The sequence below is a fragment of the Aegilops tauschii genome, chromosome 1 (genome assembly GCF_002575655.3).
Source record: "Aegilops tauschii subsp. strangulata cultivar AL8/78 chromosome 1, Aet v6.0, whole genome shotgun sequence".
Classification (NCBI taxonomy): Eukaryota; Viridiplantae; Streptophyta; class Magnoliopsida; order Poales; family Poaceae; genus Aegilops; species Aegilops tauschii.
The window spans coordinates 82,235,170-82,257,562 of NC_053035.3; the positions used below are offsets into that span (position 1 = coordinate 82,235,170).

Sequence of the window (22,393 nt, forward strand, 5' to 3'; positions counted from 1 at the left end):
CGGGCATTATGTGTTGTACTGTGGAGATGTGGAGTTTGTGTGAGTCCGACGCGTGCGTACGGTCTGTATCGGAGAGGAGCAAGCTTCGTGAAGTCTGCCATGAGATGGTGTACATAATGCAAAATGCAACACGTAGTAGGGACGGGTGTTGCAAGCTCGCATGCGAGGCGAACGAGGCGGCGCCAGGTTCTGCCGCGTGCTCTATGAGAGATGCACATGTGAGTTATTCATTTTGTGGTGAGTTATCCACATATTAATGGGATGCACACGCACCCATATCCTGAAACAAAAGTAAAACAAACAGTCGACCATATCTTTTCGATAGAGTTTGGCTTTCAGTTTCTATTTTCTATTATATATGATTAACATATCATACAATTCCACATTATAACAAAAACATCTGCAAGCAAAAAAGACGAATTGTCAGATCATTTGTATTTAAAATACAACCAATTTGATCTTTTTATCTCCAATTGCTTCAAGCAAAAGAATAGTAACATTAAATTATGAACGTCGCTTTGGGTAGTTCCTCCTCCCCGTATGTGCAACCTCCCCAAACAGCATGCTCACGTCTCATTGCATATTGCCATGGGAGCTCCTACAAAAGCAAGATTTTTTTTTTCTTTGCGAGGGGACAAAAGCAAGATCTTGACAACACCGATGAAGTATTCTTCCTTGGGTACCATTAAAATTGCATAGTCAAGGTGGCAACTGGCAGGGGCAGAATACTTTGCGATCGTCACTCTGGTGTACCTCGACGGCGACGGTTGAAGTGGACATCAAGTATAAGTGGTATAACCTCACCTTCTACCTTGACACGATGAGCTTAGCAAAGACTTTATCATGCACGAGTATAAGATTATCTCTGCCACCCCAGCCACCATACTCACCCGCGTCAAGGTCACAAAAGATCCAAAGAACTGGATAGTGAAGGGGATAGCTGTGACCTCCGCCAACACCAGATTGTTTGGCCAGTCCAAAGTCAGTCAAGCCCCGAGCTATGATGTGCGTCTCCATAATATGGCCGAGCCTGCTTCATGAAAATTGGTATTCGCTCCTCAGTGAAGCACATGCGTTTTTTATGTGGCCATCAGAATGTCGTTCTCGCATGATCTTTCCGTGTCATTTTGTTAGGCTTATCCTTACGAGTTCAGATCAGTGAGCCGCAATATGCCAGTGGTCGGGTTGCACACTTAGCATGTATTGTTAGTAGTACGTGTTTGAGAGCTGATCCATCGCAAAATTTATTTTTCTCTCTCCCGTTGCAACGCACGGGCATGTGTGCTAGTAGTAATAATAATAATAATAATAATAATAATAATAATAATATATATATATATATATATATTATTCTCTCCCTAATTTTTTAATAATAAAGCACGGATTGACTTTGTCAGGTTCACCGTCACAATATGCTTCTTTCCGTAAGTTTACGCTTTCACTGGGAATTTAAAACATATACACGAGGTGGTACTAATAAAATTTGGTACGTCGTCGTTCCCGTTCGCTCGTCCAAAAATCCCCATCACGATCTGAAAATCCCCATTGCCGTGAGGCTCCACCTAACCCACCTCCATCCCCTGGCTTCGGCGCGCCTCCCGCCGACGGCCCTCCCAGCCCCAACGCGCCTCACGTCATCGTCGCCCCGGCACCGGCCCCGGCATGCCTCCCACCACCGGCGCCCATCCCCCGACGTGCCTCTCGCCGCCGTCGCCCCGGCCCTGACGCACCTCTCTCCATTCCCAGATCGCCTCCCACTCCGCCCTCCATCCCCAGCACGCCCCCACCATCGGACCTCGGCTGGCGACCGCATCCCCGGGCTCGGCTGCACGTGACCGGGATACCTCGCTGGTGCACGCCACCTCCCTCCTCCTAAGGTGCTCCCTGTCCGATCCACTCCACTGGTGTCCACGCCCCGACGCCGCCGGCGAGAGCCACCACTCCATGTGCTCCTCTCTCATCCAAGTTCATGCAGCCCTGATTCTCCTTGTGTTCTATTGCAGGTTGGGAGCGGTGTGAACTTTGAACGGATCAGTGGTTGGACCATCAGCAGTTAACTGCACCAACGCGACTGACGCCACCTCGCACGCCTTCGTCTTCGTCGACGGCGGTCAGCACCTCCAACGCAAATCGATTCAGCGCCGTCTGTGCATGGCTCGGCTCCTGCGCTCTGCTGCTGCCACGGGACCCAGTGCACCTCCCGTCCTCTGCTTTTCTCCGTGCGGAACTGTCTGTCTCGTGTCGCTGCTTGCACCTGCTACTGCTGGGAATACGCTGTCCCGCGACGCCCTGTACTCAATCTGTACCCGTGCTCTCTCTGTCTCACGAACCATCCCTACGGCCGCAAAGCTTCTCTTAGACCGGCCGCCATGCATCAAACTGAACTGCTGAGTTCATTCCCCCAAAGTCCTGCAGAGCTTATAGTAAAGAGGCGTACCCCGATCTCCTCCGTTACTTAACAATATGGTGTGCTTTCTGATGGAACGGACTCGTAGTCAACTAGGCAAAAAATCTCATGTTTATGTGGAGACAATTAGTGGCCTTAATCACCCTATCTGTGTAGCAGCCGCTACCTTCAAAACATATTGATTTAAGCTGGGCCATGGGTGAGAAGAGATAAGTTGGGCCCAAAAGAAGTTGATTTACGGCCATGTTGACTAATACGATTTTAGATTTAGAAAATATACATGGTGGAAAATAAATCAGCAGACTATAGTTATGCCAACTATTCAGACATATAGAATGCAAAGTCAAAGCTCAGAAAAAACAAGAACACAAAAGCATCATTAAATTGTTCTTTTGACGATTTGTTTGACAAAGTAAGTAGAGGGAATTCACTTATAATTTTCTTTTTGAAAAGTTCAGGATCGCATCCTAGAGAAGGTCAATAAAAATGGTTGCACAAAAAAGATACACCGAAGGATTCATCAAAAAAATTGCAAGTTGCTGTCAGTGGTGTTTTAATTACTATGTGTGCATTTTTAGTTTGCTAGAATTTTTGTTTTAGGTTGCTAGAATAAAAAAGGGATTTTCACGGTTTTGTAAAAAAACCTTGAAGTTCAAATTTAAAAAAATACACAATGTTTATTAAAAAAAACTATGATTTTTTCCGTTACAAAAAAAATAAAACCAAGAAGTCGAAATCAAAAAGGAGGATCAGTTTGATGATTATACTCCCTCTGTCCCAAATTTCTTGTCTTAGATTTGTCTAGATACGGATGTATCTAATACTAAAATGTGACTTGATACATCCGTATCTAGACAATGATACATCCGTATCTAGACAAATCTAAGACACGAATTTTGGGACGGAGGGAGTACAATATTCGGATTTGTCAGAAGTGGCGCGCCGAGCAGATTTGTAAAATGAGCCACATTTTACAACTCTCATTAAATTTGATTCCACGTCAAAGTTTTCTTCCGTTGCAACGCGCGGGCATTTGTCCTAGTTAATTTTTTTATTTTAATTTTAATAATAAAGTACGGATTGAGTTTGTTGGATTCACCGTTGCGGCAGTTTTGCAAAACAACCCTTGACTTTTATGGAAATCAACCCGCAGTCCAGATAAAACTCATTGATCCCGAACCGGTATGAGCGGGAGAAAAAAAAAAAGAAAAAAACGCACCCCTGCCTCTGAATTCCCGATCCCATCTCACCTCCAGCGCGCCGCCGACCGCCGCCGAGCCGCCAACTCCGCCGGCGCACCTTCACCCTCTGCCACGCTGCCGCGCACCGCCGGCCCCTGCTTCTCCGCCTACTCAGCCGGCGCGCCAACCGGCTAGCCCTACCCCAAGTGTCCACCCCGTGGCCTTCCATCACCGACAACACTCGACGCCACAGCCGGTGCCGGCTCCTGCCGCCCCTGCTACCACGGCGCCGCCGGGACTCCTCCGTGTTGCTTCGACCTCTGATTGGTTCCCCCAACCCTGCCGGTTTCTTCACCAACAACTTCTTCCCTGCGCGCTCGGCCAGCCGTCGGACCTGTCTGCCTGGCTCCCGTGGCCAACATCGCCGCCACTCTGTTGTCGCTTCCCACTCCAGCGGCTCGCCTCCACCTGCGTGCCACCCCCCGACCTCCCCTTTCCGCGTGGTATGCTCCCCAATCTCCTGCATCACTTCCTGACACATGCCATGTCTAATCTGGACAAGCAGGAGGAGCCAACCACATGCGCCTCTCTGGACGGCTTGCTTTCTGCGTGATGCTGCTTGCTTGCCGTGTGTGGGGAATATTTTTGTTTTAGTCTTAATTTGTGTTCATATACATGCAACAAACTGATTATATTAATTTTCAGGTACACAGATTATTTGTAGGAGTACAAAAAGAAATATAAGTTCTACGATTATTTAAATAGCCAGATAGATAAAACACAGTATGTGTTACACTGAATTTTCCTTATAAAGTTCATTTTTGTATTCTGCTTATTTATTCAGCCCATGTTATGTTATATCCTATAATTGGCTTGCTTTTTACACAAGTCTAAATTTCAATGTTGCTAAAGAAAGATACAAGGATCAGTGCTCTAACATTGCTGAAAGACTCAGAGACATGTATAATGAATCAGACACAGTATGCTTTCTACTTGCCATTTCCTTACTGACTAAACCTGAGTACATGACTATTTTCAGTTTTCTCATAGGAGAGGTAGTGGAGGGGACACACATAAGCTGCTGTCCATATGCACAGTGGGTGGTAGATTACAAGGACATTGGCACCTGCGACGTTGTCTGCTTCTTTTGTTCTTCTTAATTAATTCTCTAGCTATTCGCAATGATGCAATTTTGGGCTCTGTGTGCTGCTGTTGCTTAGCTTACATAGAACAAATAATAGAGATAATTTTTCTGCTTATATATTAATGTTATTTTCTGTTAATTACATTGCGTCATAAAGATTCTCTTGCTTGGTTCTGTTTTTTAGTGTTCGATTGGTTGAAGGTGCTAAGATGGTGATACTGTTACAATTCGTTTGAGTTGTGCTAATCTCCTCACTCCTCGCCCTGATGGAGGGCACCATTTAGCAGCACTGCAACCTGCAGTTCATGCCCTGCTCACCATGACCCGCCTTCTCATCTAGGGTAACGTAGATTGTCTCCTCGCCATTGAAGTTCATGTGTCCTCTCGACCCAGTCTATGCATGTGAGCTGAAGAATTGTTTGCATGTTCACAATTGGTGATTGAAGGGTGGCCGATGGTTTCCCTAATTTTCTTGTAGTTGTTTGTTGGATAATCTTTAAAATTAAGATTGTGGAGAGCTCTAAATTACTGTAAAACTTGGTCTTCTTCGTGTTGCTGCTTACTGATTCCATTATGCTAACTCATTTCCCTATTGCGTCTGAAAGCAAAAATGATTGTATTGATTAATTATCTTTACAGGTTTTCACCGAGTCAGTCGTGATTCCATTTTTAAAGCATAGTTGGACTGTTGCAGTATTTGTTTTCATCACGTCGGAGACTCAGAAATGTTTGCTTGAAGAGGTAATGTAGTATTGACAGAGGCTCTTTCGCTTAATTTAGGCCACGTTATTGGGCTTGGTTGAAAATCACATCCATGCTTAGTGGCTTACCATTTATTTAGTGCTTAGTTATCTATCTGTCTTTTTTATTGCTACTAGCAGACATTCTGGCAATTTTTTCCAACCAACGTATTGACATTTTCAATACCTTTCGATTGGCTATTTCTTTGAAGCTTAAATTATGAAAGGATAAAGGAGAAATAATGTGTAGCATGGTATGGTGTATATACCAGTTTCATGATGTGTGTATCCAAGCATATAAAGCACAACTAAACTTATTTAATAGCTTCTACGTTTTCTCTTGGGGAAGGAAAGAGTGTGTGGATTGTGATGGAAATGCTGGTCCAGAGCAAGTTTGAGTAGTAGCTGCAAATCTGGCACACCGAAGTCCCCTGAGCTCCCCTCTGGACTAAGCCATTGTTCTACTTTTGTACTGTCAATTTTAGCAGAAATTGGTTGTTTGTGGAGACACAAGGTGTAGTAATAGATGATTAGAGAACAACAAGTAAAAACTATGTGCTAAAACTGATAGATTTAGCTCCAGGCATTGCATTCTTTTCCTGTGTTGTACTGTTCTATCCATGGATTATATATTTGCAGTAGACTGTATGCATACGAATCTTATGTTGCATTACTCTCACTTCGTTGTTAGTAGCCCTCTTACAAGAGATTGCGGTAAGTACCCGATCCGTGTTTGGTGTCAAACAATATCCAATCGACTACATGGTTTCTCAGTCTCAAGTTCACAATTTCTGCATCCTTTGAATTGTATACAATAAGATACAGAAGCAGTAGATCCCCAACCGGCACAAAAAGGCAAACTTGATCTATTTAAGTTCATCAATACATCTATTACAACTTACAAGTTACCCTAGCTAAGACAAGAAAATCAAGGACCGATGTACTTCTAACGTTATTTCTTATTTACATCAAATTAGAAGAACATTGATGGAACATATTCTTTTATACTCTCCTTGCTTGAGTTGATGGAGTATAGTAGTGCATTTGGCTGAGATGAAGCACGGGAATACTTCAAACTTTTAAGAGCTTGAGGAGGAGGGGCTTGTTCAAGCAGTTCTTGCCTGGTGGAAGAAATTTTCTATTATTAAATGAAATCTTTTACTTACAAAGATTGTTGTACAAATTTTCTGTTGTTATATGGAATTCATTAATTACAATTATTTTATGGGTCCATGGAGTTGCTTCTTTGCATTCTATATAAATGACACTGACAATTTTTTTATATTCATCTAATAATGGAGAAGATTCAAACCTTCGATTCTGTAGAAATGATTTTATTGCTCGAGTACAATATGTGTTTACCAAAGAATATGAAAATGGCAAGTTTTTCTACATTGGAACTTACATTACCCCCAGTATTTTAGTCCTTTTCCTTGCATCTTGCTCCCCGGAATCCTTGAGTGAATAGGTTGTCTCTATTCAAACAGTTTAGGCAGAATATTTATGGTCGTAATAATTGTTTTACCAGTATTTTAATTTCAGTTGTGCAAAATTTTGATTGTGGCTCTAAAGATTCATGTTTGCTTCAAGGTGTTAGCTCACGGTAAACCTTATCAGTGACAACTGGTAAAACTTGAAAACTGCATCCATTTATGTTATATTCTGCTGAATAACATAACAATTATCCATCTCTTTTAGAGTAGTTTGCTTTATTGGACATACCATTTCTAACCACATCAAATGTACGCTTTGACACATCCTAAAGGGGAAACTTTATCTATTTATTTCAGTTTCTGCATATATGACAGGTCTAGACTATACGGAGGATGGGTGATGTTATCGTGCATGTTAAGAGGGTGCTTGGATACGTTTTAGTCTCATGACTAAAAGTAGTGGGACTAAAACTTGCTAGCCTCACCCATGCTTGGATCCAAGTAGTAAAGAGACTAAAATCAAGTTAATGAGCATTTATTATCCTCCAAACCCTTCAATCCAGATCTTGCCCGTGTTAAAGGAGAGGAGTTAAATGAGGAGAGAGAGGACTAATCCACATTTTAGTAGGGGTACCCCTGACTAAATTTTTTTAGTTTCAAGACTAGTTTTAGCCCCTCTTTAGTCAGGGGTGCTTGGAACTTTAACCTCTTAAAGAGACTATTTTTAGTCAGACTAAAATAAGTCCCTTGGATCCAAGCACCCTCTAAGTTGTGCTTAACAAATGTTATGCTGCTGGAACATAGACCTGGGCTATTAAGACTTGCTTCTAATGGTTATGCGTTAGAACATGAAAACGGAAAGTCACACCCGGCTACAACGGAAATTGATGGAAGTTGTTTTTTTAAATGTTACTGATTATGTTATGTATGGGAACTTGCAGTCTGCCTCAAAGATCATACTATAAAGAAGATTGGGATGATTTTCGAAATATACAATGATATAACAAGCGTTTAGGATTAGAAATAGACTCCCTTCCTAAGTTAAGGCAACAAATGCATGCATTCTCTCTCTTTTCCTCTTGTCCTTTCTATTGAAGATAGGTAGAAAAAAAACAATATTGCTGAAGATTCGGTGTAAAAAGTATCAAGTCATCAAACACCATTTGAGTATAATTGTCTTGGCTAAAGATTAATATGATATGTAATGCTGGTGACCAGAGCAAGGGGTGATGATTAGACAAAGAAAGGGATGATGAAGATTTATATTCTGAAGCGGAGCTCCGTTGAAAACAGACCCATGTGTAGATGAACAAAACAAGATGGAAACTTATATCTTATTATGTGCGGTAATTGTAAGATTTAGTTAAGCTGAGTATCATTTGTTTTCCACGGAAGGGGTGCGAGGGTTGTTTCTCCCGTAGCAACGCACGGGCACATTTACTAGTGATACTAGTGTATGATATTATATCCATAGTGCATAGTAACATATATTAATATCATAGGCGGTCTTATTTATTGCCATGCATGACACATAGTAGCATAACATTTATTATGTTACGGTATCTATCTATGTTACTATAATTATCTCTCTCTTCTTTAATTGACTGCGACATAAGCATGTTTGTGAGTCTCAAGTACATGTTACTACTTATGTTACCTCCACTATGGCCAGCCTAACCATGTCGTACTTCAGCCAAACTTCGTGGCACCTCTGGGTTCCGGGGACTATATATGGAATTAGCGGAGCTACCTTAACCGTACGGTGTATAGCGAAACCCTTCTTTTTTGCGGGTTGGTGTATAGCGAAACTACTTTGCGCATGACGTACGGCTGCGTGGCCGATTCATGCACGATTCAAAATCAGACGGTGTCCTGCAGTTTACTCCCACACACCAACGGTCCTATTTTTTTTGGGAACCGCCCTCAAGGCCTTTATTCAATAATAAGACGGTTTGCATGCGATTGCACTAGGGCAATCAATGAAGCAGGGAAAACATCAAAAGAGATTACAGTCGAAGTACTAGCCAGACTCTCTCTGGCGCACCAGTGAGCTACCTTATTGGCCTCTCTACTAACATAATTGAGTCGTAAACCTTGAAAGTGTTGGAGATAGGATTTGATTTCGCTGATGATCGGGCTTCCTGTCGACCTGCACTCCGTTGCCATGTACTCATTTATAACAGTTTTGCAGTCCGTCTCGACGGTCACCCGCGTCCAGCCCTTCTCCATAGCCAGACGCACAGCCTCCCTGACAGCTAACAGTTCAGCGCAATACGGATCAGTCACCCCGGATAGCTTGCGGCCCCCGGCTAGCCTGAGCTCCCCGTCGTGGCCCCGAGCCACCAGTCCGATCGCTAAGGAAACCCCATTCACGTCCACCGCAGCGTCCGTATTGATTTTGCACCATCCCGCTTCCGGTGGTTTCCATCTCTCCTTCACAAGACTTCTCTCCTCGGCAGCATCGGCCGGGATGTACAAAGCTTGGATGAGTTCCTTCACTAGGACCATCGACCTCCCGGGTTGATATTTGACCTCCTCATGCGTGTATTTGTTTCTACTTGACCAAATTGTCCACATGACTGAAATAATGATGGCCGCCCGGTCTGTTCCAATAAAGCTGGGATCAAGCAAGTCCCTCGACCACGTTGCTGGGTGTAGCCGTGGTGTCTTAAACTTGAAGAAATCTTTTGCCTCCCTCCAAAATAATTTTGCATGATCGCATGTAACCAGAGAGTGAAACAGCGACTCCTCCTGGTTGCCGCACATTGGACATGTGTGATCTTCCCCTATATGTCGTTGGCATAACTCTTCCTTCGCCGGTAGGAACCCTTTAAGGACCCGCCACCAGAAAATTCGTATCTTGGGCTGCACCTTCAAGCGCCATAGTGATTTCCATACCTCCTCCCCCCTGGGAGGAGCTGCCAACCTGATTCAGTTCACTTTCCTGGGATTCCAACAACATCCGGTACGCTGATCGAACCGTGAACATCCCAGACCTCTCATAGCCCCATGCCCAAAAATCAGGTAAAGCTACCCGCGGCCTCGGCATATTAAGGATGGCTAGTGCATCCGGGGCAATGAAAGTTCTCTCAATAATTTCCTCATTCCATTCACCATCATCCGTCATCAAATCAGACACAAGGTGTATGTGATCACTTCCCATGTTGCACACTGGTTTGAAAGTATTGCTCCCTTGTATCCAGTTGTCATGCCATACTTCTGTAGTAGTTCCATCACCAACTCTACGGATTAGACCCTTCTTGAGCACCTCCCTGCCGGTGATTATCGCCTTCCACGTAGTGGAGGCGCTGGCGGGGCATTCTGCCTGCAAGAAATCTCCATCTGGGTAGTACCTGCCCTTAAGAACACGCGCGCATAAATTGTGTGGTTTATCCAGCAGTCGCCACGCCTGTTTGGCGATCATTGCATCATTGAACAGCTCCAAATCCCGGAAACCCAAGACTTCTTTGGATTTAGAGACAACCATCTTCTCCCACGATTGCCAGTGCATTCTTCTCTTGTCAAGAGATTCATCCCACCAAAACTTTGACATCACTGCCGTGACTTTCTGGCATAAGCCTTTATTGAGCTTGAAACAGCTCATAGAATAGGCCGGTAGGGCTTGAATCACCGCTTTGAGAAGAACCATCCTAGCCGCAATTGGCATTAGCCTTTCGCAATATCCTTGCACCATGGACCTTGCTTGCTCTTTCACATGTACAAAACTTTCTTCTGTTATCCGGCCCGCCGCCGTGGGCAAGCCTAGGTACTTCTCTGCAAGAGTTTCTCTGTAGATCTGCAAGTTGCTCCTGACCCTTGCCTTCGCCGACACCCTTGTATTTTGGCTGAAAAAACCGAGCTCTTGGCCTTGTTTACACACTGCCCCAAACCCAGCTTATAGGCTTGAAGGATTCCATTCAACCTTTGTGCACTCCTTGAATCCGCCTTCATGAAGACTAGACAGTCATCTGCAAATAAGAGATGTGTGATCCAAGGGGCTCTCAAACCCGGTCGTATCCCTCTATCGACCCATCCAGCATCATAGTTCTTTAACAGACATGAGAGACCTTCCCCGCAAAGTAGAAACAAATACGGGGAGACGGGGTCACCTTGCCGTATGCCTTTGGAGGGGCGAAACGAGGGCAACAGTTCTCCATTCATTTTCACTTGGAAAGTAACAGAGTTTACACATCTCATAACTAGAGATACCCATTCCTCCGAGAAACCCAGCTGCAACATGATTCCTTGGAGGTACGGCCATTCCACCCGATCGTACGCCTTCATCATATCCAACTTGACCGCACACCACCCTTGTTTAGTTCTCTTTCTCTTCATTGCGTGGATACACTCATAAGCTGTGATGGCGTTGTCTGTAATCAACCGCCCCGGAACAAAGGCACTTTGCTCCTCCGCGATGATCTCATCTAGGATCTCCCTCAACCTGTTAGCCAAAACCTTGGAACATATTTTGTAAATGACATTACAGAGGGAGATTGGTCTATACTGTGTAATGTTCCTTGGATTCTTGACCTTTGGTATGAGCACTATTACAGTCTTATTAATAACTTCCGGCAGGTACCCGCCATTTAAAAAGTTCAACACAGCTCGGGTTACATCCTCCTTTATAAGTGACCAGTGGTGCTGATAGAATCCCGCATGGAATCCGTCCGCTCCCGGCGCCTTCGCCGGTGCCATGGCGAACAGTGCTTTCTCTACTTCATCTGCACAAAAAGGCCTATTCAGCCGGTCATTCATCTCATTAGTCACCATGCTTGGTACATGGTGCAATACTTCATCCATGACCACCTCATCTTGAGCTGTGTATAGCTGTGTATAGAAACTTTGTACCTCAGCTCTCACCTCATTCCTACTATCAACGATCGTTCCATCCGACCTCTCGAGCACCAGGATTTTATTTTGATGCTTCCTTCTTGATGCTTGAGCGTGGAAGAATCCAGTGTTCCGGTCCCCTGCCTTAAGCTAGTCAGCTGTCGACCGCGCTCTCGCCATGATTTCCTCTAACAAAAGATCATTCAGCTGCCTTGATAATTCTTTCTCCCTTCTGGACGAGCCGCGGTAGAGCTAGTTCGCCTTCTCCCTCTCAAACTCCTTTCTCACTTTCTTCAATTTACGCTTTATATCCCCAAACTTCTTCTGTTTCCAATCGGTTAGGTGGACCTGCATGTTATTTAACGAGGAGTTGAGGTCCTCAAGTGTAAAAGCTCCCTGCTCCCATGCAGCCACCACCGTGGGTTCATACGACTCTTCCCGTCTCCACGCTTCCTCGTAAACAAAACGACGAGGACCGCTGTCATCCCACTCCACCAGCTTCTTGATTTTAATGACTAGCATACAGTGATCCGACTGTGGAGATGGTACGTGCCTCACTCCCGTATCTCCATACTCCTGGATGAAACTCGGGTCGGCCAAGTATCTGTCCAAGCGAACCTTTACATTTGCGGCTCCTTCTTGACGATTATCCCAAGTATACGGGATCCCGGTAAAACCCAAGTCCTGGAACTTGCATTCATCAATGGCTTCACGAAAGCCTTGCATTTGCCATTCCGCTCTTTCATTGGCCCCGAAGTATTCCATGTTGTCCGTGATCTCATTAAAATCCCCACCACACAACCAAGGAATGTCACTTTGACACCGTAACCACTTCAAAAGTTCCCAGCTCTCTTTCCTTTCACTCCTCTTTGCTTTGGCATAAAAGCCCGTAAAACGCCACTCTTTCTGGTCGCTGCCCACATTCCTCACCATAACATCTATATGCTGGTTAGACAAATTGTTGAGCTTAACATCCACCTCTCTAGACCAGAAAAGGGCAAGTCCTTCGCTCAGCCCATTACCGCTGACAGGAATACATCCTTCAAAACCAAGTCTTGCTCTCATAGCCGTTACCTTGTTTCTCTCAATCTTCGTCTCTGATAAGAAGACTAAGGTGGGTGCTTCAATCCTCACCAAATGGTGGAGTTCACGAACTGTCTCCGGGTTCCCAAGCCCGCGACAGTTCCACGTTATGCAATTCATTTCTCCCGGCGGGGCTGTACATCAGCCACCGCCTGCTCACTAGTAATTCCTCCTTCCACAGGTTTCTTCTTCTTTGAATCCCTACTATCTTCCTTGGATGTACTTGGTTCATCGCCTTCCATGGATCTCTTCTTATTCCAAGTATCCTGATCCAAGATCATCAGCTGATTTGATGTATTGGTGCGGCCCTCAGGCCCCATCTCCACTCGACGATACACTCTCTCCCGGCCTCTGCCTCTACCTTTGTCGTAGCCCCTCCCAGGACCAGCGCGACCAGCAGCACCGCCCCGGGCATTAAACTGATACACTGCATTCCTGACCATTCCTTGCTTATTCTTCAGTGGTGATGTTACCTCCTCTCCCTTCTCTACTTCCTCTTCTTCAACATCCCATTCCTCCTCTCCCCTGGCTCCCTGCCTTCCCCCATCATTGCTCCTTGGGGGTGCATTCGCCCAGTTCTTGCGAGATCCAGCCCATCTAAGCTTCTCTCCGTACGACAGGCATCCATCATCATCCCGTTCCCCTGGGTCCGGGCAAAAAGCGTCTGCATGTCCAAGCCGGCCACACGAGAAACAAAAATACGGCAGTCCTTCATACTGAATATCATACAACACAGATTCCTTCGTCCTCGCCGATTCTAGCTGCACCCACCTCATTAGGGGTTCCTGCACTCTTATCCATATACGTGTTCTAAGGGACTCGCCAAAAGCAAAACCCTTTGAGTCCACATCCAGCTTGATTACCTCTCCCAACATCCCTGCAATTCTCTCAGGCCATGGCGGGTATCGGAGATTAAAGGGCAGGTTGATTACCCTCGCCCAAATCTGCAACTTCTCAAACTTCCAGTCGGATGGCCGGGCCCTAAAATCAAACAGTTCCAAGATCACTGCGTGTTTCCCCACCATCCACGGCCCACCTCCATAGATGCGATCACGATCTCGCTGATTCTCCAGGTTTGCCACAAAGGTGTTCTCCCCTACCGGGTTAAAACTCAATCCCCTCGGGTTTCCCCAGGCCGGTCGGAGGGCATCTGCGATAGAGTTTACATGGATGAACTTACAGTGCAGAACCCTACCCACCAGCGCCACTGGAGGTGCCTCTCCTTCCACCTCCTGATCATCTACTACCAGCTTCTTGTTTTCCTTGTCCGTCAACTTCATCTTCTCCATCATATGCTCCACTTTCTCCCTCGTTTTCCTTGATTCCTCTGACGCCATGTCGCACCTCCTGCAAACCCTAGATGCCACCTCCCCTTTGTGCTCCAAGGGTGGGTAGGGGTACCAGGACCCCCCTTGATCACCCCGAGAGCAGCAGCAGAGGAGGCGCCGATCGGAGCTTGGGTACGGTGCGGAGATCGTCCAGGATGGGTGCGCGAGCGTGGGAGATCGGGATCGCCGCCGCCGCCGCCTATCCTGCCACTAAACCCTAGAAAACGGTTCAGGCCGCTGGTTAGACAACTTGACCCAACGACCCTATTAACAGCTTCGTCCATAAATCGTGCACATGGTGTCTTGTGTATAGCAACGTTCGGGAGAGTGGCATTTTGACACATGGGAGCGTGCGCTCCTGGTTTTTAAAATGTGTTTTAAACATATTTTAAAAATACTAAAAAAATTCAAATAAAAACTTGGCGCGTACATCTCAATATTATACATGCTCATAAAGTCGTTTCATGAAAAACAGACAACTTACGTGTGGCGTGTGAAAAAGATAAAATCCGGTGTTAAAAATGTTTTTCACAAGACATCATTTTGTCTTTTTTACGCAAGGCACAAAAAAAGTCGATTTTCTCCGAAACTTGACGTGCACACATATATGTCAAGATGTATGCGTCAAATTTTTGTTTGAAATTTTTTCACACTTTGAAATATTTTTTCGCGTGCAGGAGCGTGCGCTCTCGGGAGCACCAACGGATTTCGGAACGTTCAGTGTATAATTCCTTTTTTTTTGCACTCTTAAATATCAGTGACAATAGCATGATGTGTTTGATGCATCACGTAAGGACAAAACGCACAAGATTAAGCATCTCCAGTACACGCTTGTTGCTTGGTTAGTCAACGGTGTAATATCTTGGTACTAGGTAAGATCATATCTACCTAGGTGCCCAGGTGCATGATCAGGCGGGTAGTAGTATGGACTAGATGGACGAACGCTGATCTCTTGGGTGCACGGCCATGGGTAGTAGTATGGATTAAGCCGTACCATAAAACCATTTTCCAAATCTTGACGCAATCCATGGTTAGGAGGGAAAAGGCCAAAGAATATTGCCCCACTCATTTTTGTGGCCTGCAAGCGCAAAAAAATGGTGATTGAGGGAGGCCATGCGAGACAAGGCTCGGGCGCACAAGATTAACCGTTCCACCAACCTCGCGGTCGGGCACATTGTCCAGTTTGTTGTGTTGGAATTGATCTCAATGTAACAAACTGAGAGAAATCAGGAAGAGACAAAGTCTCCTCACCTAACGTAAAGATGCACCATGATCGGAGGTGCCAAGCCAACGTTTTGGTCCGGTCCCTGTTCCCTAGCGCTTATACATAAAAGGGAAGTATATGTCCCATGTAGGGATGACGATTACAAACACACAGAACCTCAACTGCCGATCCTAAAGAAGCGCCAAGGGTCCAGAAGACCGTTCACCACCGCCGGTGTAACGCCCACGATGCGGCTATATCTCCCACGTGTCGAGGCACGACTTAGAGGCATAACCGCATTGTGGTTTTGTCGGAAGAAGGGTCATCTTCACACAATCCCATGTAATGAACAAGAATGGGATAAAGAGTTGGCTTACAATCGCCACTTCACACAATACATAAATGAATTCATACATCATTGAAGATACACACATAGGTCCGACTACGGACCCAAAATAAAAGAAGACAACCCAACTGCTAGATCCCAGATCGTCCCAACTGGGCTCCACTACTGATCAACAAGGAAAGAAACAACGCAACGGACAAGATCTTCATCGAGCTCCCACTTGAGCTCAGTTGCGTCACCTGCACTGGTATCATCGACACCTGCAACTGTTTGGAAGTATCTGTGAGTCACGAGGACTCAGCAATCTCACACCCGCGAGATCAAGACTATTTAAACTTAAAGGAAAGGATGGTGTAATGAGGTGGAGCTGCAGCAAGCACTAAGCATATATGGTGGCTAACATACGCAAAAAAAGAGCGAGAAGAGAAGCAACGGAACGGTCGTGGAGCTAGCAATGATCAAGAAGTGATCCTGAACTCCTACTTACGTCAAACATAACCCGAAAGCCGTGTTCACTTCCCGGACTCCGCCGAGAAGAGACCATCACAGCTACACACACGGTTGATGCGTTTTAATTAGGGTCAAGTGTCAAGTTCTCTACACCCGGATATTAACAAATTCCCATCTGCCACATAACCGCGGGCACGGCTTCCGAAAGATAATACCCTGCAGGGGTGTCCCAACTTAGCCCATTATAAGCTCTCACGGTCAACGAAGGATAAACCTTCTCCCGGGAAGACCCGATCAGTCTCGGAAACCCGGTTTACAAGACATTTCGACAATGGTAAAACAAGACCAGCAAAGCCGCCCGAATGTGCCGACAAATCCCGATAGGAGCTGCACATATCTCGTTCTCAGGGCACACCGGATGAACACTACGTACAACTAAAACCAGACCTCGAGTTTCCCCGAGGTGGCGCTGGAAGTGGCTCTAGTTTAGACCAGCACTTAGAGGAACACTGGCCCGGGGGTTTAAAATAAAGATGACCCTTGAGTCTGCAGAACCCAAGGAAAAAAGGCTTAGGTAGGCAAATGGTAAAACCAAGGTTGGGCCTTGCTGGAGGAGTTTTATTCAAAGCGAACTGTCAAGGGGGTCCCATAAATCACCAACCGCGTAAGGAACGCAAAATTAAGGAACATAACACCGGTATGGCGGAAACTAGGGCGGCAAGAGTGGAACAAAACACCAGGCATAAGGCCGAGCCTTCCACCCTTTACCAAGTATATAGATGCATTAATTAAATAAGAGATATTGTGATATCCCAACATAAACATAATCCAACATGGAGCAATCTTCATCTTCACCTGCAACTAACAACGCTATAAGAGGGGCTGAGCAAAAGCGGTAACATAGCCAAACAACGGTTTGCTAGGAAGGGTGAAAAGGTTAGGGGCTGACATGGCAGTATGGGAGGCATGATATAGCAAGTGATAGGTAGCGTAGCATGGCAATAGAACGAGCAACTAGCAAAGCAAAGATAGAAGTGATTTCGAGGGGTGGTTATCTTGCCTGAGATCCCGCAAGAAAGAAGAACGAGTCCATCAAGAAGACAAACGGATGTAGTCGAACGGATCCTCACAACCGCAACGAAACCGAAGCTAACGAGAGAAGCAAACCGGAAAGAAACAAGCAACATAGTAAACAACCACCACATACACATGGCATGATGCACAAACAAATATGATGCATGTCCGGTTTACAAAGGCATGGCATGGCAAAGTGCAACAAACAACACTACAAATTAAGTGGAGCTCAATATGAAACGACTTGCATATTGACGAAACACCACATCAATTATTTAGTTCTCCCTCATTATGTACTCGACCATATTAAATGTTGATTACCATGGCAAGAGGTGAAGCATAAGTAAACTAACTATCTAGGCAATTTAAATGAGGCCGGAACAACAAACAATAATTCCGGAAAATCCTCATGTCATTTAGCAATTTTAATGCAAACATCAATTGTAAACATTTAAATGTTGTTATCATGATACGAATGACATATGCAAGTTTTTAAGCAATTTTATAAAACATGGGCAAAAGCATGTTATGAAGCATTTGTTACCGTGGTGGAACGAAAAAGGGTGCCACGGAAACGATAACGAAAATGATGCCACGGCAACATATCGGTTCCGGTAGCTCATGGAGATACCGGCGCAAAGAGAATTGTGCGGATGTGTGAAACACGCAAGAGAATGGTGGGGTGCTCCCGGTTACCGGGTTCCCACGGTTCGACGGCATGGCAAGGAAACGAGTGACAGCGTGTGACGAACAAGTCAAGCACGGTGCAAACGCAAGCAACTCAAACAACACATGCTTTCGTTCCACGGACGTCGACTCGGGTTATACCTTCGAGGCATGACTTTTCGGAACGGATCAAGTTTGTAGAGGAAGTAGTTGTACACGGCGACGGTATTAGAAGTACTCGCAATCGTGCAAACTCCGTAGATGTTCGGGTCGTCGGTAGAGGTACTTGACGCAATCCATGCAAAGGGTGCTTGTTCGGGCATCGGTCTTGACGAAGGTGTACTTGGCCAACGTAGTGGTACTCGACGTCTTGTCGAACCCAAGCAACGGTAGTCGTACACGACGCGTTGTGGAAGTAGTTGAACTCGCGGTCTTTGCGGCGACGGTAGTCGTACACGTATTGACGAGGTACTTGACGTTTCGGTGTGTAGTCGTTCGAGCGTCGTGGAAGAACTTGACGTTCACGGGTCTCGGTCTTGGCCATGGTATAGTGGCTCCATGAACACAACAGGGCCAGATGGATGCAAGGCCATGGCAGCAACGGGTCAGAGCGCTTGATAGTAACCGAAGCCAACAGGTGCTCGAGGACAGGGGCGCTCGGGGCAGCGATGTGCAGGACGCAGGTGGAGGGGTTGATGGCGACGGGCGGCGAGGTCGACTGCTTGCTGGTGGTGGGGAGCTCCGGCAAAGACGAACTGCAGGAGGCCGGCCTTAGAGCGTCGGTGCTCGAGGCAAGGAGCAGGAGACGACGCAGACAAAGTCGTGGGGCGCGGGGACCTGCTCCGTTGAGGCAGGAGGGGGCCGGGGTGCACGGAGCGGTGACGGTCGCCGGAGGCGAGGACGCGGGGTCGAGGCAGAGGCGACCGGCGGCGCAGGAGCAGAGCAGCAACCGCGGCGGGATTTGCGCCTCGATGAAGAGCAGCTGGAGCGAGCGGCTCCAGGAGAGGGCGTATAGGAAGGAGCTCCGGTGCGGTTCCCGTTCGTCTTGGTCGCCGGTCGGCACCGCGTGGAGGAGCAGGGGGAGTGGCGGTCAGGGACGGGGCAAGGGCGCGGGGAGCTCCTCTCCCTGGCGATGAGTGTGTTGCGGCGGCGAAGAGGCGCGACGGGCGGCGGCCGTTGCCAGAGGCGGGGAGGCCGGCTCGAGGAGGATGGAGGCGAGGGGATCGAGCGCAGGGAGTGGTGCTGCGGGATCGAGAGGGAGAGAGTGAGATGGGGATCGGGACGAACGAGGGAGATGGCGGCGCTGGAGGAAGGGACGAGAGGGAGAGATAGAGAGGAGGAGGTTCGGGCTAGGTTAGCGAGGGGGGCTGCTGGGCCTTGGGCCATGAGCTGCGGCTACAGGAGGCCCAAGTGGCCGGCTGGGGTTCTCTCTCTTCTCTCTCCCTTATTTCTTTGGCAGAAAAGAAATAGAGAAAAGGAAAAGAAAGAGAGGGTTAGAGAAAGAATTGCGCATGCGGGTAATTTTCCCGGACTAACAAAAATATGCTTGTTCCGAGAAAAACGAAGTGGGTAAGATTGCACGGTTTAAATTCAAATGCATTTGAATTTAATTCAAATGTTTTGAACAAGTAGGGTTACAAAGTGTCCAAAATGTTGAACATTTAGGAAGGGCCTCGATAAGAGGGAAAATAATTGTTGGCAAAGCTTGGAGGTGAAACTTGGAGTGGAAATAGGCATGGGAATTAATTTGCAAGTGTGTTCCGGTTAATTCCAAACTAATGGAATATTTATAATATAGCTCCATAAATATTAGGAGGATATGTTATAAAGAGAAATCACCATGTGAATTCCCTCGATTTAAATGGATCGAAGATCCATGCAATTTATTTAGTTGAGTTTTGATGCAAAGATTAATGACATGATGGCATGATGACATGATGCAATGCAAAAATAAAAGAGCAAGCACCAAAAGAAACACGCGGTGATCACGAAATATATGGAAGTCTTCTGAAGCGTCGGTCTCGGGGCGTTACAGCCGACCACCAGGAGGGTAGTGCCGGCGGCGTCCAGCACTCTGCACGTCCATCTCCATGCTGCTGCTTCTTCCCCAACAAACTCCACTCCCCTGGAGGCTCACGACAGCTGCATGGAGCCCCTGATGGTCTCTGAAAAATCACAGTTAGTTCCCAATATTCTACAGAAAGAGGTGTTTTAATTTAGAGATCAAGATCCTATTATGTTAATACTAAATAATGTTTTCTAACATTGGTATTAAAGCATGATTGATCTCTGTTTACAACCCTAACTAGACCATGTTAAATCTCAATTATTAATGTCATGGTCTAACTTTTGTATTAGTGCTGTTAATTGGTCATGATTAGATTATAACGTTTTACTGTTAGCACATTAGGATTATGTGTTAAGATCGTATTATGCAGGCTTAAGATTAATGATTGAAGTATAAGACTCTGTTAAGTTGACGATCCATGATTAGGGTTAATTTCTTCGGTTAAGATTCTAATTGCTATTGGTTAGTGTTAATTCGATGATGATGATGTTCAACGGTTAGACTAATTGAGCCATGCTTCCGCATTATGTTGATCTTTCAACTAGCCCTGTTTAAGCAATCAGAAAGGGGGAATTGCAAACTCCAGAAAATCCCCAATTTGAAACCCTAGAACTAGGAATTCCGCAAATCAGCGCCCAAAAATGATGTAATTGAGAAAAAGAAGAGCTTTTGGGGCACACCTCATGATGCCGCGCCGGTGCACCTTCGGGATCCCGACGCCCGTGACGTCGTCGTCTCCCGGGACGACGCGCTGAAAGAATCGGCCGCCGCTGAGCTGCTAAAGGACGAGGCGCCGAGTGTTTAGAGCCGCCGGCGCCGCTATTATGGATGTGCGCGTGTGAGGCCATCGCCGTGCATGCCGCCATCGCCCCCTAAATCCGCGGTGGCCGGTGCATCCCTCCCCACCGTACGAGCCGCCGGGGGCGCGCGGACGCAGAGGCCTTGTTCGACGGCAAAGCGCGCGGGATCCAATCGGCTGCACGCTTGGCCGGCGAGCGGAGCTCCTGCGCCGCCATGGCTGGCGAGCTCATCGAGCCGCTGCTGTTGTCGCCGCTCTGTGCGAGAGTGAGAAATCCGGGGGAGGAGGAGGTCAAATGACCTAGGGTTAGCTCGCGCGGCGATTTTGTTCCGTTCGCGAGCGATGCCGGCCGTCCGTTTCGATCGGACGGTTCACAAGAAATCGCGGCTCCGAGCAGGCCATCGGGCGCCATATGGGCTGTTTTCACGACCGAACTGTGGCCCAAGTTGCCTCAGCTCAGCAGAAAAGTTTGTTTTATTTTTACGTGTAGCTGCTATGCTACTGGGCTTACTTTGGGTAGCCGTGGGTATTTTTGGGCCAATTTTTTGTGGCTGTTTTCTGTATTTTTGGCAGTGCGTTTAAGTTTTTTTTGTTTTGGCTATCCACTATAATAAATTTAAGAGCTGCCAGAAAATGTGTTAAAGATTTTGCTTATGTCATCTTTTGAGCAATTAAGATTTATGTCATTTTATGGAATCCTTCAATGATGATAAGATTTTGTTAATAGAACGTTGTGGGTTGTTATGGGCATTTTATGAAGTTTTAGTGCACTTGTTAAGTTTATAATTATGTTTATGCACTAATATATTAGAAATTGCCTATAATTATGTTTAAAATTTTCTGAATAAAATTGTGCCAAAAGGAATTTTATTTGGAAATTTAATGTGACATTAATGTTGATGCCATCTTAATGACACCTTTTATGATGATCATATTTTCGGTATCATTTCAATGATGAAATTAATGTGAATCACTCATTGAATTTTCTGAAAATTTTATTTGAAAATTTTAATTGAGTGTGAATTTTACGTTGATGCCATACTTATGGCATTTTTTTAATGATGTGACCGTCACAAAATGGTCGCGTGGTGTGGTTTTCTGTACCTCACGGTGCATCTAATAATGTTGAGCTTGTGTGCTCGTTGACAAATACTAAAGATTATGTTGGTTCATTTCTATTGTATAATTAAAACATGCACTATTGAAATAAGCTTAAATGGACCATAATGGTATTGATAAAATTATGGTTGATTCTCTAAACAAAGAAATTTTGTTTAAAGAACTTTATGTGATATGCAAAATCCTAGTCATTATATGAATTTTTTATGAAATCTATCCAAAGTACGTGTTGCCTTTTATCTGACCGTTACAATTTACCAAATATTATTATTTGGTGAATCCTTGTGTAAGCTTATGTTCAAATTTTATATAATTGTTTTCGGGGAAAATCTTATGATATCCTTACGGTAATGTTAATGTCATTTTCACTGTGAATGTTAATATCGATGTTTACTCAGTGGCAAAGACATTTATATTTTTATGTTAATTCTATGCCATTTTCATTTATGTCTTTGAGAAAGTTTTATGATAATTTTGACACTTAAGTTCACTATTATTATCAGTGTCAACTTTCATGACAA

The 22,393-nt window shown here is 45.6% G+C and overlaps 1 protein-coding gene and 2 long non-coding RNA genes across 3 annotated transcripts; 1 reads left to right on the forward strand and 2 right to left on the reverse strand.

Moving 5' to 3' along the window:
* Positions 1-1,505: 1,505 nt before the first annotated feature.
* LOC120973415 (uncharacterized) lies at positions 1,506-6,705 on the forward strand. Its single transcript, XR_005768239.3, has 2 exons — positions 1,506-1,877; positions 2,004-6,705. It is a non-coding gene; the product is annotated as an uncharacterized lncRNA (long non-coding RNA).
* Positions 6,706-9,735: 3,030 nt separating this feature from the next.
* LOC141027687 (uncharacterized) lies at positions 9,736-11,675 on the reverse strand. Its single transcript, XM_073504842.1, has 2 exons — positions 11,115-11,675; positions 9,736-10,473 (listed from the first exon to the last, which is right to left on the reverse strand). Exons 1-2 carry the CDS (start codon positions 11,673-11,675, stop codon positions 9,736-9,738), a joined length of 1,299 nt encoding a protein of 432 aa, XP_073360943.1.
* Positions 11,676-19,469: 7,794 nt separating this feature from the next.
* Positions 19,470-21,035, reverse strand: LOC120973418 (uncharacterized). The gene is made up of 2 exons (XR_005768243.3): positions 20,635-21,035; positions 19,470-20,051 (listed from the first exon to the last, which is right to left on the reverse strand). It is a non-coding gene; the product is annotated as an uncharacterized lncRNA (long non-coding RNA).
* Positions 21,036-22,393: the final 1,358 nt, after the last annotated feature.